Source organism: Gracilinanus agilis, chromosome 1, assembly GCF_016433145.1.
Source record: "Gracilinanus agilis isolate LMUSP501 chromosome 1, AgileGrace, whole genome shotgun sequence".
Lineage (NCBI taxonomy): Eukaryota > Metazoa > Chordata > Mammalia > Didelphimorphia > Didelphidae > Gracilinanus > Gracilinanus agilis.
The window spans coordinates 449,916,232-449,934,163 of NC_058130.1; the positions used below are offsets into that span (position 1 = coordinate 449,916,232).

The following is a 17,932-nucleotide window of genomic DNA, read 5'->3' on the forward strand; positions in this document are numbered from 1 at the left end:
CAAACAAACCAGGAATTCCCTTTAATGATCTTATAGATCAAAATGTAAAGAGCTTAGTTTAAACATTGTTAGATTTCATGAGGCTAAGAGTTTAGATCTAATCAAGGTTTTAAAGAAAAGAAAGGAGGTATCTTATAATGCTATAAAAATGAATACTTTGTTTTATGCAGGAAATAGATGAGGTCTTCTTGTAATACTTCCTTAATAATAAAAATAATAGCCAATATTTAATGATCTTATTTTGCTCCAGGCACTGTGCTAAAACACTATGTAATTAGAGACAGGGATTTGAACTTAGGTCTTTTAGACTTCCAGACCCAGGACTCAATCTATTGCTCTGCCTAGTTTCCTGTCATTGATTGGGTCACTGGTACCATCTGAGAAGGGTGTGTAATTAGTATTTTGTACCCTTGGACTTCATTTGCCAGAATCCCTTTCCTTTTGTCCCCACGTTTTGTGCTTACTTTGTGTAGATAAAGGTTTCTGTGATTCCACCCTCATGGTCTTCTCCCACTTTTCATGGGAAGGAATATGTTGGGACCTAAATGAGCATGGCTAGCACATATTAAAACATAGGGTGGGAAAAACTGATCTTTGCTCAGGCTATCATTTTCCTCTACTTCATGATTATTAATAAATCTTATAATATGTATTATAAGGCATATAATATATATATATAGATGGATGGATAGATAGATAGATAGATAGATATAGATAGATAGATAGATAGATAGATAGATAGATAGATAGATAGCATGGATATTTTTTTATCTTACAAGAAGAATATGTAAAATCTTATTTCCAGAGGGAAAAAGTGGGCTGGTCCTAGAGCAAAAGTATGCATAACCAATGGAGAGTTTCTGTGTACCACTGGTTATCTATATGATGCCAAGCGAATGCATCAGATTTACCAGATATTCATTTCCTGTTTGCCAGTTTTATTTTGCCTTGGTGTTTTCCTCCTGGAATCTTAATGGTTTTCAGAAGTGGCACTATAGTGGCTAGACTACTGGCATTGGAGTTAGGAAGAGCCCCATATACATTAAGTGAGCTCCCAGTAATAAACATGGGAACATCCAAAAAAGTAGTATTGGACAGGTTATAATGAACTATAGGGACCAGTTGCATGGATAAAGTTACAGATGCATTTAAATAACATATCCAAGAAAAATGAGCCACTGAGAGATCAGCTGTGGTTATCTTAAAGATCTTTAGACATGATGAACCTCCCGTGGTGGCCATTCCAGAAATGGTCCCCTCATCTTCTAAAAAGTGAATGATCATGCCGGAAATGTTTGTTATACACATGCAAAAGAAAGTCTTCAAAAATTCCTTAAAAATTATTCATTGTGGGGCAGCTGGGTGGCTCAGTGGATTGAAAGCCAGGGTCCTGGGCTCAAATATATGACTTCAGATACTTCCTAGCCATGGGACCCTGGGCAAGTCACTTCATCCCAATGGTCTAGCTAGCCCTTAATCACTCTTCTGCCTTGGACCAATACATACCATTGATTTTAAGGGAAAAGATAAAGGTATTTTTATTGTTGTTTTTAAAAGAAATTATTCATTTGCTATTACCTGGGGAGGGGTGAGATTAGGAATTGATTCCCTCCTCCATTTTGTTATACTGTGTGAGTTATTATTTTTTTCTGTACTATTCAGGAAAGAGAAACTTGTGATGCCTGACAGGAACAATATTTGTAGGGTAATCAAAGCACAATGTTCTGTAACTTAAAACGTGAAGTCCTCGACCCTTTGATGTTCCTGATCTTTTTGTGCAAGTGTCTGGGCATAGGAGACAGGCGAGAAAGGGCACAGTTAAAAGTTCATTGCTGGTGGAGCCCCAAGTATATATGAGATAGTGTAATAGGAGGGGTGGGTAGGAAGAGGAACTCCATCCCTCCTTCTAATTAGAGAACAATTCAAATAAAATAATAGCAAAACTTGATGTAGTGTGAAGGAGGGGCCAATGATCAGTGTATTTCTAACACTGAAACGTGCTTTTGGAAACTGGATTATAAAGTCAATCTTCCTTTCCCTTAGCAACAATATCTAGTTGGGGCTGTTTTTCTGACTAGTTCCTCAGCAGCAACTGCTTTAGAGATAGGAGTATGTTATGAAAACTAAGATAAAACTGTAAACCTTGATAATCATGTTAACTTATAAAATTATAGCCCAAGTCTTAAAAGCTGGCATACTCCTATCATACACCTTGATTTTTATATAGGTCCCCATTGTACTGGAAAGTGTACCTACAGCACATAAAAATTCAATATTACCATATCATAAATGTGACCCAAAACTAACATGCAAGCAGTAGCAAAGCAAACATCAATTAAATGTTTAATTAATAATCATGTTTGCTTTCTTAGAATCAGGAAGGAATCACAATGCAGTTGAAACAATCTCAAGTTTCCTTTCACAGGGCTTTGGGTTCAGATCCCAGGTGCATTATTTTATCACTTCTTTGGTCATGGGCCAGTTACTTTCTCCAGACCTTAGTCTCCTTAGGTCTAAAATGAGAGGATTAGACCCATTAACCTCAAATCTTCCAATTCTTAAGTCTTAGAATCCTATTTATTTAGGACTAGAGGAATGATTAAATAGCCCAGCTCTCCTAAACACAGATACCCTTGAGCTCACTCTCAAAAATATTCATTCTTGTCCATCTCAGACTTTGCTATGACAAACAGCTCCAAAGCCTTTGAGATGCCTCCAGTTACTACAATATATATTGTCTCACTATTGGCTCAGTATATATTGACTTTTTGATGATGTTGTTTCTTTCACTGAAGCATTTCTAACTGAGGATTAAAAAACATTTCAGATCTCACCTTCCCCCTTAGTTTATTTGGAATTCTATCAAGTATCAGAAAAACAAAGGCCATTAAGAAATAATGTGAATGCTATTAAAGGATTTCCCAGTTCTCTCTGCTGATTGGCTACCACTAGTTCAGACCCTCTTTATTCCTCTGCCCTGAAGTATTGTACTAACCTCTTGGTTGTCCTTCCTGACTCCCTGTTACACATATCTGCAAAAGTGATTTTTGGCAGGTTTTTGACTATGTTGCTCTTGTATTCAATAAACTCTAATGTTTTTTCAGTGCCTCTATGATCCAATATTCATTTGTTTGTCTTTTAGATTCTTGCAGAACTTGGCCTACAAGCTACTTTTCCAACCCAATTATATATTATTTTTCTTCCCATATTCTTTGGGCTACCCAAATTGTTCTTTTTTGACTCCTTACAGGTAAAGTTCTCTTTCTGTCTGTGCTTGTGCACAGGCTATATCCCATATGTGGAATGGTTCTGCTATCTCACTTCCACCTCTTAGAATCCCTCTTTTCCTTCAAAACTCAATTCTTTTTTTTTAAACCCTTACCTTCCGTCTTGGAGTCAATAATGTGTATTGGCTCCAAGGCAGAAGAGTGGTGAAGGTAGGCAATGGAAGTGAAGTGACTTGCCCAGGGTCACACAGCTGGGAAGTGTCTGAGGCCGGATTTGAACCTAGGACCTCCTGTCTCTAGGCCTGACTCTCAATCCACTGAGCCACCCAGCTGCCCCTAAAAACTCAACTCTTAAGTATAATTTCTACATGGAACCTTTCTGATTCCCCACACAACTGGTAGTGCCTTCCCTGACAGCTTATATCACAAATTGCACTACAAATTTGTAAATAATCTTTTTTTCTTTTTAAAATATTTTTCCATGTTTACATATTTTGTTTTCTTTCTCTCCCAGATCCAATAAGTACTTTCACTGGGTTATACATGTGTTATCACTTGATACCTATTTCCATATTATTCATTTTTACAATAGAGCAGCATTTTAAAACTAAAACCCCAAATCACGTATTATCCATATAAACAAATGATTAGTGATTTGTTTTTCTTCTGTGTTTCTACTCCCCACAGTTCTTTCTATTGATATAGATAGCATTCTTTCTCAAGTCTTTTGGGGTTGTCTTTTATTAGTAAAGTCCATTACATTGGATTGTTCCACAATGTTTCACTTTCTGTGTACAATATTCTCCTGGTTTTGCTTCTTTCACTCTGCATCAGTTCCTGGAGGTCATTCCAGTTCACATGGAATTCCTCCAGTTCATTATTCCTTACAGCACAATAATATTCCATCATCATCAGATACAACATTTTGTTCACCCCCTCATTTTCTAATTTTTTGTCCCCATGAAGAGAGCAGCTATGAATATTTTTGTACAAACATTTTTCATTATTATCTCTTTAGGTGTATGTGATCTTTGATTATTGTGGTTCCAAAGCTAATTGCCTAGTGGTCAGTCTTCTAGTAATGAATCTCTGATCTTTAATCTTGTTTGTCTTCAAAGACATTCAGAGTTTCTGGCAGGGGTTTATTTTGGTAGAATTTGCCAGTGCTTGGACTTTGCTAGGATAATATTTGAAAATTTTATGTTATGTCAGAACAGGACCTCAGTGGAGATCAGATTCTTCAAATAGTATACAATGGGGCATATAGTAATTCTTAGTTGCCAGCTACCATGCTTTTGTTAGAGGTAGTTCTGTGGCTCAGTAAATAGAGCAGCAGGCCTAAAATCTGATTCAAATCAAGGGAAAAGTTGGGTTCAAGTCAAAGACCATCTTTCTAAGTTCAAATCCTGTTTCAGAATCTTAATAGCTGGGTGACCTTGGGTAAGTCACTTAAACCATTTGTCTCTGTTGCCTTTTTGTAAAATGAGCTGGAGAAGGAAATTGCAAACCACTTACTCCAGAATCTGCCCAGAAAAATCCAAATGAGATCATGAAGAGTTACCAAATTCTGTGGTTTCTTTTTGGAATACAGTACAGAATTAATTTTAACATTGTCCAATGGCATATACCGATGTTTCCCATTTCTTTGAGTTCCAGCAGTAGCAAAATATTGGTCCCAGTATGGGAGAAAAGAAGAATAAAATGGGACTTTTTTAGTTGTTTACACTTTATTATCAATTGGTGCAGCCAGTTCTGGAAAGCATTTTGGAACTGTGTCCCAAAGTTGTTATATTGTGAATACTCTGACTCAGTGATACCATCACTAGACTTATCCCTTTGAGACCAAAGAAAGAGGAAAATGTCCTATATGCACAAATATGTTTGTAGCAGCTCTTTTTTTGTGGTGGCAAAGAACTGGAAATCAATATGATGTCCATCAACTGGGGAATGGCTGGATAGATGATGAGAAAAAATGTTATGGAATACCACTATCCTGAAAAAAGAGATAGTTTCATTGAAACTTGGGAAGACTTGTATGGCCTGATGCAGAATAAAGAGGACAGAATTAGGTTAAATATTGACCAAAACAGTGTCCTGTGAATTTTTGATGCTTGCTAAACTTAAATGGCAAGTTTCCGGTATTGGGAATTTGAGAGAATTTTGATAATATTTTGGCAGACATAAATCTAGCATACTTTTTAACTGAGTTGACTCAACAGCAGAGTAGAAAGTTCAGGTGTGGTTTTTTGTTTTTTTTGGGGGGGGGAACAGAAAGGGTATAATCTGTAAGGAGGAGGACACACATGGCCACGCTTTCAGTATTCTCGACCCGTGGAGCTGCACATGAAATTTTTACTCTAAAAAAAGCCCTACATTTGCATGTCCCAGAAAATTCTCTGTGCGCGAGCATATGCTCCAACAGGATCTGCAAATTCATTTTAAAATGCCATCTAAACTTGGACAAAACAGTATGAATGGTAGAGGAAGAGTTTTTTTATGAGGATAACTAGCCTTTATAAGTGGTTTTAACTAGAAATGGTTTGGTTATGTATATGGAAAGCTCACTATATCCCTTCACTTTTGACTGTTTAGGGGGTGACTCCTAAATAATGATTCAAGAAGAAAAGTAAAGATGTTTTTACATTTCTATATAATCTTTCATGCCCTAAGTCTTGAACCTATCAATTCAAGATTTGTTAGTATCAAATGATTAAATATTTGAATGCTAGAATGTGTTCGTCATTGTTAAAACAAAAGGTAAGAAAGACACTTTCCTGGGAAATTGGTTTCTTACAAAATAAGATTAGAATTCATTTAGTGTTCTTTACACAGCTGGTGGAACTATCAACCACAGGGAAAGAGGAGATACCCTAACAATTTGGGTAACTCCCACACAGCTAATTTTCCAAGTGTGTGTTAGAACTAAAATTGTTCAACCTGATTTTGCTACCCATTTTTCAAGAGGTAGCATGGCATAGTGTGTGGACATTGGACTGGGAACCAAGAAGACCTGATTTACATGTGTGACCCTGGACAAGTTACATTATGTATCTCAGCTTCCTCATTTGTAAAATGAGAGGGTTGGAGGCTCAAGGATTCCTAAGGTTCTTTACAGTTCTAAATTCTTTGTATGCTTACCTGGCTTGAGGGCAGCAAGATCTGTTGTTATATGAATTTACTTGATCTGTTTTTAATCCATTTGGATGAAGGTATAATCCAACAATCTATAGGCATTAAAATGACTAAATATATGCCAAAAGACTAAAGTAACTACAAATACCAGGAAACTGATCTTTGAATCTTTAAAAAGCTAACATTCTTTTTTTAATTTTTTATTTTTTTAGCAAATATATCTGATTAACACATGGCTGATGAATATTTTCCCCTTAAATTGAGCAGTTTAAATTGGAATTTTATTTAGTAGGCTATACTGAAAGGTTGAGGTTGGATTTAAAGTAGAAATTGGGTAATACACTTATTGTTAGCTGAAAGTTCTAAGTACATGCATAAAGTTTGCACATAGAAGGCACATGCCTTATTTGTGTAGTTCTTGGTCTGAAGAAGAGGTAGACCTGTGAAGTTTGAGTCAGCATCCTCAGATACAAACTTAGCTTGGGAACACTGTCGTCTCTTTCCCTCTCTCCCTCCATGGAGCATGCCTTTTCCTAGAGAAACATTTATAAATTTACACTTGACTTTCCTGATCTTTGTAGTTTCTTTAATCTTTTGCTAGATTACTAAGTGATTATTGCAAATTAAGAAAGGAAAGTGACCTGGCAGTGAGTTGTAATTTTGAAGTGAGCTGGCAAAGTAGTTTCAGGAAGTAGATGTTTTTATTAGACTTGTACTTCTGTCAGTAAGAATAAGTGCCTACTAAGTGATAGACATTGGAGTTAGGACAATTAAAATGAAATAGCTTCTTCCTGTGAGAAGCTTGTATTTTTAATAACATGTAAATAAAAGAGAACCTAAATGATAAAGTGTGTTTTGCAACATAAATTTAAAATTGAACTGACCAAGAACTATTCCTGTTTCCCATTGAAATCGCCCTTACCATTCTCTTTTTCCTTCTTCCGTTAGTTTCAAGTTGGGGAAAAGAGGCAGGTAATCATCTTTAGGATGTTTTTGCGCAACTGAAGTATGACAGGGTTATTTATCTCTTGTTTAAATATCAAACTCTTATTGAATTATAGATAAAATATTTAAAATGAAGACCAATTCATTAATCATGTTTGAGTCAATAACAACTCGTTTGGAGAGTAAAATCAAATGGCCTTTTGGCATGTTAGAAACTGAAATATGTCAACTAATATCTCTCTTGATATGGGTAATTTTTTTGTTTGTTTGTTTGTTTAAACCCTTAACTTCTGTGTATTGTCTCATAGGTGGAAGATTGGTAAGGGGTGGGCAATGGGGGTCAAGTGACTTGCCCAGGGTCACACAGCTGGGAAGTGTCTGAGGCCAGATTTGAACCTAGGACCTCCCGTCTCTAGGCCTGATTCTCAATCCACTGAGCTCTCAATCCACTGAGCTACCCAGCTGCCCCCTTGATATGGGTAATTTTGTAAGAGTCTTAAAAATAGAAGTCTAAAAACAAACAAACAAAAAAAAATGTCTTTTTCTTTAGTTATTGAACACTTAAAGTCAGTTCTGACTTTCTAAAGTCGTACTTCCTCTAATATACTCACTGACATCTAGTTTGTTAAGAGAAGTGATACAACTGACATTTATAGTGTAAAAAATACTTTTCCTTTCAGCAACCCTATGAAAATGTCCAAATATTGCTGTTGCCATTTCACAAATGAATAAACTAAGGCTTGCATACAGCTAGTAAACGTCACAGTCATGATTGAAATCCAGATCTTTTTGATTCCAAATTCAGCAACCTTGCTGTTCTTTATATACTTACTCTGAAGTGCAGGATTTCAGATCCATTGTGGGTTGTAATTTTAAAATTAAGAGATTCCTGATTGTTAACAAGCACTCCTAAAGAAATGCATTTGATCTACGTATCAGTTAACAGTTCTGCTTTAGTTAGATAAGTACAGAGAACTAAAAATATAATGAAAATTCAGTGAAAGAGGAAGTATTGATATTGTTTCCTTTGTTGTCACTCAAACAATATCTCAACTAAGGAAGCAGCTCATATGATGTCTGGCCCAGACTTTTTAACTCTGTCTGGAAGATTATTTTTGGCTATGATGAGTGGTTGGTGCATCGCTTAAGTGCCCATCAATGTTATTATACTGAAAGGTTCTTATTAATTAAAAAAAAAAAGTAGCTTTCTGGTTCTAATAATTGTCTTCTTGATTACTTGAATATACATAAATAAGTTCATACTTGCAAAATTGGATTTTAAAAATATTGGCATTCTTGGGACAATGTAATTTTCATTCCTTTCTTTAGAGTGAAAGAAATTGGTTTTAGTCCAAGTCTGGGCAGGGGTGTAGAATGGGGTTCTCATTAGGGCATAAAATTTTTTTATAAGTCTTTGACCGCCTTTTGTTTTATTCTTGTCACGGGAACAGCTGTGAGCCTCATATAGGGACTTAAAAGATTACCCTGGGTTTCCCCTACCTATTCTTCCTTGCAAGGGGTAAATTACTTGATTCCTCTGACCTTTAGTTTCCTCTTCCATAAGTGCTATTAGGAGATGTTGATTGAAAGAGTTTGTAAAGGCATGCAAAGTACTATTAGAGTAATGGTAGAGCTCATTGAAAGGTTTTCATTCTGCCATTCAGGGGAATCACAGAATGAATTAATAATTTAGATTTTCATAATGTTAAACCTGGAAGGAACCCTAGTGATGGGCTACTCCCCCGACCCCCTTGTTTTTTGACTAGATATAATTTTGTCTACAGTACTAGGTGGTACAGTAGATTTGAGTGCTGGGACTGGAGCCAGGAAGATCTGAGTTCAAATCCAGCCTTAAACACTTGCTAATTGTGTAGTTCTGGTCAAGTTAGTTAATCCTGTTTGCCTCAGTTTCCTCATCTATGAAAAATGAAGAAGAAAATTGCAAACCATTTCAGTATCTTTGCAAAGAAAACCTCATAGGGTTATGAAATGGTCAGGCACAAATGAAAATGACTAAACAAAACCCCGATAATTTTTCTTTAAAAAGCAATAAAATAGGGGCAACTGGGTAACTCAGTGGATTGAGAGCCAGGCCTAGAGACGGGAGGTCCTAGGTTCAAATCTGGCCTCAGACACTTCCCAGCTGTGTGACCCTGGGCAAGTCACTTGACCCCCATTGCCTACCCTCACCACTCTTCCACCAAGGAACTAATATACAGAAGTTAAGGGTTTAAAAAAATATTTAAAAAAATTATTTAAAAAAAGCAATAATATGCTGATGAGAGAAATCCTCATTGGGTTATTAGAAAATAGCTCTTCAATTGAACAACAAAATGGTTTGATACTTCCAGCCAGTACCATGTCATCCACTAATAGGAACATCTAGAGAATCTTATCACCTATTTGAAGTCTGTTTTGGGCCTCTTGCATCATGAAGGTAAACACATTTAGCAAGGATACACCTTCCTGTCTCATACTTTACTTGATGTTAATCATCAGAAGGCAGAACAGTCATCTCTGTTATGACTTTTATATAATTTTTGTATATAAATGAGAGGTAACCTTGTTGGAAGGCCAGCCTTCAGTTTTTTAAGGAGGCAAGTCAAATAGTTAACTAACAAGCAAAAAAGGTTCTTATTTACTTTATAGTAAACTGTATGACTGGAAGGATAAAGTTTGCTATGGACTATAGTGAAAGCCTCTTCACCCATATCTGTATCAAATACACATTTTTCCATCTGTCAGAAGTTACTAATTTTGACTTTTCCTTTTGTAAGGTTCTCCCTCCCTCTACAACCCCATTTAATAGATAGATGGGCTATCTTGAGAATTAAATTCTTCTACACTGGGTCTAGTCTAGCTTCTCTTAAAAATAAAAAAATAAAAAAAACCAACTTTTTTAAACCCTTACCTTCTGTTTTAGAATCAATGCTGTGTTTTGGCTCCAAGGCAGAAGAGTGGTATGGGCTAGGCAATGGGGGGGGGGGTTAAGTGAATTGCCCAGGGGCACACAGCTAGGAAGTGTCTGAAGTCATATTTGAACCCAGGACCTCTTGTCTCCTGGGCCTGGTTCTTTATCCACTGAGCCACCTAGCTGCCCCTACCTTCTCTAAAGTTTTTTTTTTTTTTTCAGTGACATTTCTGCCTCCTCCTGCAGCAAAATCAATCAATTAACATTTATTAAGTATCAGGCAATGTGTCAGACAATGAAGTAGGTGCTGGTGTCTTTAGATTTTCAGATTCAAAAGCTTAAATATTTCTTTCTTTCACATAGTTTACATTTTATCTGCTTTCTTACGTGTTCACAGAGGTAAATGCAAAATAAATCTAAACTTTAAAGCACAATGATATAGGAATCAGAAAGCATCTTAAATGGGGAGGCAATTGAACTGATTTTTAAAATGAGCTAATGATTTCAAGCAGTACATGTACAGCTTACACAAAGGCTGCATTGAGAAAGGAGGTGATATATAGGACACAAGAGTATTTGGTAGAGAGGGAGAATCAGCCTGTGTGTCAGTAGGAGAGAATCAATTAAATGTAATCAATCGCTTTTAGCACACTATTGAGGATGTTGCTGCAAAAGAGGCTGTGAGGGCCTGAATTTAGGGTGGTTTAAGATTAAGTGAAGAGATGGAAACAAATATATGGGAAATATTGGGGAGGTAAAATCTTTTTCTTCTAGTTTCATTTTGTGTCCTCGTGATGTGTCCTCTCATCAAGGTTTCTTTAAATGTATTTTCCCTCTACTTTTTATGAGATGCTTATCAGTGTCATTTATGTTCAATTCTATAACAATTTATTAAGTGTCTACTGTGTGTAAGTGTGCTAAGTGCTGGGAATGCAAATCATAATAAGAAAGACAGCCCTTGCCTTTAAGGTGCTTATGATCTATTAACACAGAAGGAAGTTGAAAAGGCAGGGATGAAGGGTGTCCAAGAAGTGGAAAGCAAGCAGAGCCACTGAGAGAATGAAGTTCCTTGAAAAGTTCTGAGCTCTCTAATGAAGTTTTTGGGAGAAATTTATTCCTCCTTTCTCCGGCCCTCCAATCAGAAGGGAGAGTCAACTGAGAGTTGCAAAGATGTTGACTATCAAAAGCTGAGTCAATCTGCATGGTGAGAGGGAGGCATGATGTTCTGGAAATGGAAATCAAGTAGAACTGCTGATAGGAAATGGAGAGATGAGTAGTCTTCCATTAGCCTTTTATAAGTTAATTTATAATCCAATGTTGGCTTTGGCTATTATAGCTATCTCACAAGTGTTTGCTGGCTTACAGAGTTTCTAAATTCCTTTAGAGGGTTTAATTATGACAGTCTATGTAGATAATTCCCAAATCTCTTTGTGAACTTAAAAAAAAACCCAAACAACCTTACCTTCTGTTTTAGAATCAATACTGTGTATCAGTTCCAAGGCAGAGAGAGAATTGCAATTAGGGCTAGGCATTAGGGTTAAAGTGAACCCAGTTCCTCCCATCTCTAGGCCTGACTCAATCCACTGAGCCACCTAGGTGCAGGCTTGTCCCCCCAGAGATCTTAGACACATGTCTAAAATGGAACTCATTTCCTTCCCCTCCATTCCAACTCCTTTTCTTCTTAACTTCCCTATTTCTACTGGGGATACCACCTTCACAACTACTTAAGTTTTTAGTCTTGGAATGTTTATTGATTTATTTACTTTCTTTTAATGCCCATCAGTTGCAAAATCTTGTCTACCTCCTAAATATCTGGCATCCTTTTCCCCAGTCAACTAGTGGTCATTCCACTAGCATTTATCAATCTCTCATTATTTGCCAGGTACTGTGTTGAGCTCTAGGGATACAAAGAAGACAAAAGACAATTCCTGCTTCAAAGGACCAGATCTAATGAAGGATACAACATGCAGATAATCACATACAAGCAAGATATTGATAGGATAAATTTGGAGATAATTAGCAGAGGGAAGATACTCACATTAAGGGGGATCAGGAGAGGCTACTTGCAGAAGGTGGAACTTTCATGACATCTGAAGGCATCCAAGGAGGCTGACAGATAGGGCTAAGCAGGAAGAGTTCCAGGCATGGGAGACAACCTGTGAAAACTGCTTGAATTCAGGTAATGGAAATGTGGCAAAATGGTAGACACTGATGGAGCTGTGAACTAATCCAACCATTTTGGAAAGCAATTTGGAATTATACCCAGAGAGTTTTTAAAACTGTATATCCTTAGATCTAGTAATACATTGCTGATCTGTTTCCCAAAGAGATTAGGATAAGATTGGTACTTAGTGGTGGCAGAGAATTGGAAGCTGAAGGGATGCCCATCAATTGGGGAATGGGTAAAAATGATTGTGATGGAATACTATTGCACTGTAAGAAATGATGAACAGATTGATTTTTTAAAAATCTTGTAAAGAAATACACAAGATAATGTTCAGAGAACATTATACACAATCACAGAATTAATGCTTGAATAATAAATTATGAATGTTACTTCCAGAAAGTGAACACAAAGGTGAAACATGAAAGACAATTTATATGTATGTGTTGGTCTCTCAGAAGATGTCTTCTGTGATCTGGGAAGGGTGGGAGGGTATTGGGACATCTATGGATAAGATTTATAGTGTACTTATGAAGAAAAATAAACTAAACATGTAGAAGATTTGTGATATCTTTTTCTTTGTATATATGGAAATTCTTGTTTTGCATGGTTTTGTAAAATTTGGAATAATAAAAAAGAATTCAGCTGATGGATTCTCTAAACTCAGCACAACTATACTAGTTCACTTCCTTTTCACCTTTTGCCTTAGCACTATTGCCCTAACTGTTTTCCATCCTCTCTTTTCCAATCCATCCCCCCACCCCCCCATAGAACTGCCAATTTTATGTTCCTAAAGCATAGATCTGACTTGTGTCTTTTTTTTTTTTAAACCCTTAACTTCTGTGTATTGGCTCCTAGGTGGAAGAGTGGTAAGGGTGGGCAATGGGGGTCAAGTGACTTGCCCAGTGTCACACAGCTGGGAAGTGTCTGAGGCTGGATTTAAACCTAGGACCTCCTGTCTACTTGTGTCATTTCTAATTCAAGAAGCCTTTCGGATATCACTTACATTTAGTATAAAAAAAGATATTTTGTAAATCAATGGTGTTGAATTCAAATAGGCAAGTTCTTCATAATCTTAGTCAAAATAATCTAGATTGATTACTCCTTGTGGTCCTTTTTATAACCCCTTTTTTTCCTTCCCCCATACCTGAAATATAACTTACGCTATAAGGAATAATGAATATGATGACTACAGAGAAACCTGAGAAGAGTTATCAGAACTGATGAAAAGTGAAGAAAACAGAATCAGGAAAACAATATACACAATGACTACATCAATGTAAATAGATGTATAAAAAAAACAAACTAAAACTTGATGTTGTGAAATGATTAAAAAAAAAGAACTTCAAAGAAGATATATTAAAATACACTTCTTTTTTTGCAGATATGGGGTTTATGAGTATGTATTCTTGTTATGTTTGACTTGGCTGATAGGGTTGCTGGTTTTGTTGGATTGTTCTTTCAACCTTTTTCTTTTGATATAGGATGCTCTTAGCTGGTATATTGGGAAATGTAGGTGGTATCAAGTAGTGCGTCTTGCAATTTATTTGGAAGAAGGAATTTAACATATTAACTATAGATGCTGAGACATGAAAGCAGAGAGCTGATGGAAAATTTTCCAATTTGACTGGAGCAAATGATGTATTTAGGGGATGTGGTACATAATGAAGTTAGATAGTGATATCTTTAATGAAAGACTAAGGAATTGCGTAAGACCATAGTTACTTTGACTGGAGGGTACGGTACATTTAGGGGATGTGGTACATAATGAAGTTAGAAAGGGATGTCTTTAATGATAGACTAAGGAATTTGAGTAACACCATAGGTAATAGGGAATACCAGTGTTGGGTTTTTATCAAAAAAAGGAGTTGCTAGATCTGTTCTTAAGCATCTTCATTCTTTTTCTCATCTTCCATCATTCCTTGCATCCTCCCCCACCCCATTTTAGAGTGAATTAAAAACAAACAACAGAACATTCATTTACTTCTTGTCTTTCTGTCTGAACCTATGACTTTCCTAAAAAGAACTAAATGATGAGAGCTCAAATTGATTGCTATATTTAATGCTTGTTGCCTTCCTACATATGGTAAATAGGGCATAAAGAGAAATCTTGTTAACTTAACTAACTTGTCATTCTTTTCATTTCTTTGATCAATAGCATTTTGCCTAAGTATCATGTCTCTAGGAATCGGAGCTAGTCATATTTGCTGACTCTACATTCACTCTGGCCAGTTAAAAATTAAATCAGATTGTTACAAACCAATATCCTATTTCAAGGCATAATATTCATTTAAGTAATGACTTCTGCCTTAATTATAGCTCTTTATAAAGAAAGTATATTTGTGTTTCACCCTAGGGAGCCAAATTGAGCATAGACACTTTCCAGTGCTAAGGCTCTAATCAAGGCCAAGGTGGGGAAAAAAGGATAAACAGATGCACAGTTCATTTATTTGTTACTTCTTTTCCTTACAGGGGTAAAATATCTTTGAATGCCTCTGTTTTTTTTCTTTCACTAATGAAATATAAGAAATACTGAATCTAGAGTCAAAAGATCTAGGTTCTGATCCACATTTAACTAACTTGCTCAGTAATAATAAACAAGTTACTTCAATTCTCTCATTTTCTTCATCTGTAAAATGAGAGCATTATAGACCAGATGACCACACAAAGTTCCTCTATTACTCTAAACTTACTTTATCCCGTGATCTCAAGAGTGGTAACATTTCATCTATGTTCTAGAGTCCCCTTGTACCAAGAATTATGTATGTCCTTATTGATACTTTATTTTATTTGGCATATGTTTTGAATTGCTACTCTCAAAATCTCTGTGGTATATGCTTTTCTGTCCTGAATTTAAAAAAAAAAAAAAAAATCTCCATTCCAAACCAGGCTACTTTTAAAAAGCAGTGAACAGAAATCCACACTAGTTGACAAACTTAAGTATAGTGGGAGTAAACACTCTATTTTTAATGACCTGAACTATTGTTTTACTTTAACGGATCCTTTGTTAATGCTAGGGTAGGTTGAATCCCTTCTGTTCTATTTTAGCCTAGGTATTCAAATCCATGAAAATGTGTTTGTGTGTATGTGTGTAAGAATAAGATAACTCCTGAAGTATCCAAGTCTTCTGGGTTTGATTTTTTTCCAAACATTTATTAATATTAATTTTTTCTGGGATTGATTTTTAAAGGGAAAATATAATCTCTGGTACATAATCTTGAGGTTTTCATATAGAGGCCTATTTTTAAAGGATGAAACTGTTTTTGATTAGCTATACTAAACCTAAGATGGTTGTGGCTGCCATTTTAGGGCTTCTGGATTCAATACTTCATGTTTGTTTAACTTGAAGAGATGGCACAGTACTCCCTGCTAACTTGAAAATCAAATATTTGTTCCATTTTCCTTAAAGCCTGACAGCAAGGCTTCTAATCATTGGCACTTTGAGCCCAGCTTCTTTACCAAGCTGACTGGTTGAAAGCTATGGAATGGAGCCATTTATCTTTTGAAACTAAAAAGGCTCCTGGTTTTCTCTAAAAAGAAATTTCTTTTTATTCTTCTGTTGCAGAACTCCAAAGATGGGAGGCAAGCTCAGCAAGAAGAAGAAGGGGTACAATGTAAATGATGAGAAAGCCAAGGACAAAGACAAGAAGGCTGAAGGTGCTGGTACAGAAGAAGAAGAAACTCCCAAGGAGAACGATGAGACCCAGACGGTGGCCGAGACCACAGATGTGAAGGAGAAGACCGAGAAAGATTCCCAGGTCACTGCCAACAAGACCGAAGAGAAGGGAGCAGAGAAGGATGCGGCGCCTGGCAAAGAAGAAGCTCCGAAATCAGAGTCTGAGAAACCGGAGGCTGTCCCTGATGGAAAGGCAGAGCCACAGAAGGATACAGAGCCAGAGCAAGCGCCTGCCTCCGCTCCGGCGGCTAGTAGTGAGGCTTCTAAGAGCACTGAGGCAAAGGTCTCTCAGTCTTCAGAAGCCACAGCAACTAGTAAAGCAGATGACAAGAGCAAAGAGGAAGGGGAAGCCAAAAAGACTGAGGCTTCCGCAACTGCCGCCGCCCAAGAATCTAAAAGTGAAGTGGCTCCAGCTTCAGACTCAAAACCTAGCAGCAGCGAAGCTGCGTCTTCTTCCAAGGAGACCCCAGCAGCAACAGAAGCCCCTAGCTCTACACCTAAGGCCCAGGAACCTGCAGCCCCAGCAGAAGAGGCTCCAACCGCTAATTCGGATCAAACCATAGCAGTGAATGAGTAACATGGACAGCCTATTGAAAAAAAATTAAATAATAACGAAATAATAATAATAATAATAATAACCACTTAAAAACAACCTGTGTCTCTCTCTCTCTCTTTTTTCTCCCCCCCAGCTTTACTAACTTGTTTCAAATCTGAAATAATGATATGTATTGCCCCCAAAAAAGGATGTCCCATCAAGGGAGGGAGGGAGGGAGTGGGGGAGAGAATCCAAATAGTATTTTTGTGGGGAAATATCTAATATACCTTCAATCAACTTTACAAATAAGTCCTGGATTTTAAAGATGGATGTCTGAAAGTACAGTACATCTTTTGTACCTGAACTGCTGTTAGATGCACTCCACCGATATATCAAAAATCTCTTTTCTTCTGTAATAGGGTTTGGGAGTGATGTGTTTGATTCTGCCCACAGGGCCTGTGCCAAGGCAATCAGATCTTTATGAAGCAGTATTTTCTGTGTTTTTTTTTTAATTTACAGCCTTTCTTATTTTAATATTTTTTTAATGCCGTGGATGAATGCCAACTTTCAGACAGTACCCACTTAGCTGTCCACATTTTTTCTCAATGCCAATCCTCCATTCTTCCTCTCCAGATATTTTTGGGAGTAACAAACATTCTCATGCTACTTAGCCTACCTAGATTTCTCATGACGAGTTAATGCATGTCCGTGGTTGGGTGCACCTGTAGTTCTGTTTATTGGTCAGTGGAAATGAAAAAAAAAAATCTGCGTTCATTGCAGTTCCAGTTTCTCTTCCATTCTGTGTCACAGACACCAACACACCACTCATTGGAAAATGAAAAAAAAAAAATACACAAAAAACCGAGAAAAAAAAACAAGATGTACAATGGATGCATTGAAATTATATGTAATTGTATAAATGGTGCAACAGTAATAAAGTTAAATAATTAAAAAAAGTTGTACAGGCTTTTAGTTTTGTTTAGGTTTCCTTCTTTCTCTTAAGATATCCTTGCATAGAACTATCTCAAGGACAAGCACAATATTGCATCTATAAAATAGTGTCCAGAGGCTGAGAAAATTAATTGGTCATCCTTAATGTCATGTTAATGAAAAACCAATGTTCCTTAATGAACAGTGAAGCAAATTTGTTGATTTGAAAGAAAGGAATCATAGCATCCAGGAAAATATAGCTTTTCTATCTGGGTAGTGTTTAGTTAGCAAAAGGAAGGTGGGGAGACAAGATGAAAGCTTTAGGGGCCATGATAACATGTTCTCTAGATGCCTTGGTTCAGACTGATGTCTAGCAGTATTCTCCTTTGTGGTACTGTTCATCTAATATTGT

At 36.7% G+C, this 17,932-nt stretch overlaps 1 protein-coding gene across 1 annotated transcript in view; it reads left to right on the forward strand.

The window, feature by feature from the left end:
* Positions 1–16,713, forward strand: part of BASP1 (brain abundant membrane attached signal protein 1) — a 78,659-nt gene extending 61,946 nt beyond the window's left edge. Inside the window, exon 2 of the mRNA XM_044657890.1 lies at positions 15,945–16,713. Within this exon, the coding sequence (XP_044513825.1) occupies positions 15,955–16,632 (678 nt within the window). The 5' untranslated portion in view covers positions 15,945–15,954 and the 3' untranslated portion in view covers positions 16,633–16,713. The remainder of the gene's footprint in view (positions 1–15,944) is intronic.
* The last annotated feature ends 1,219 nt before the right edge of the window (positions 16,714–17,932 follow it).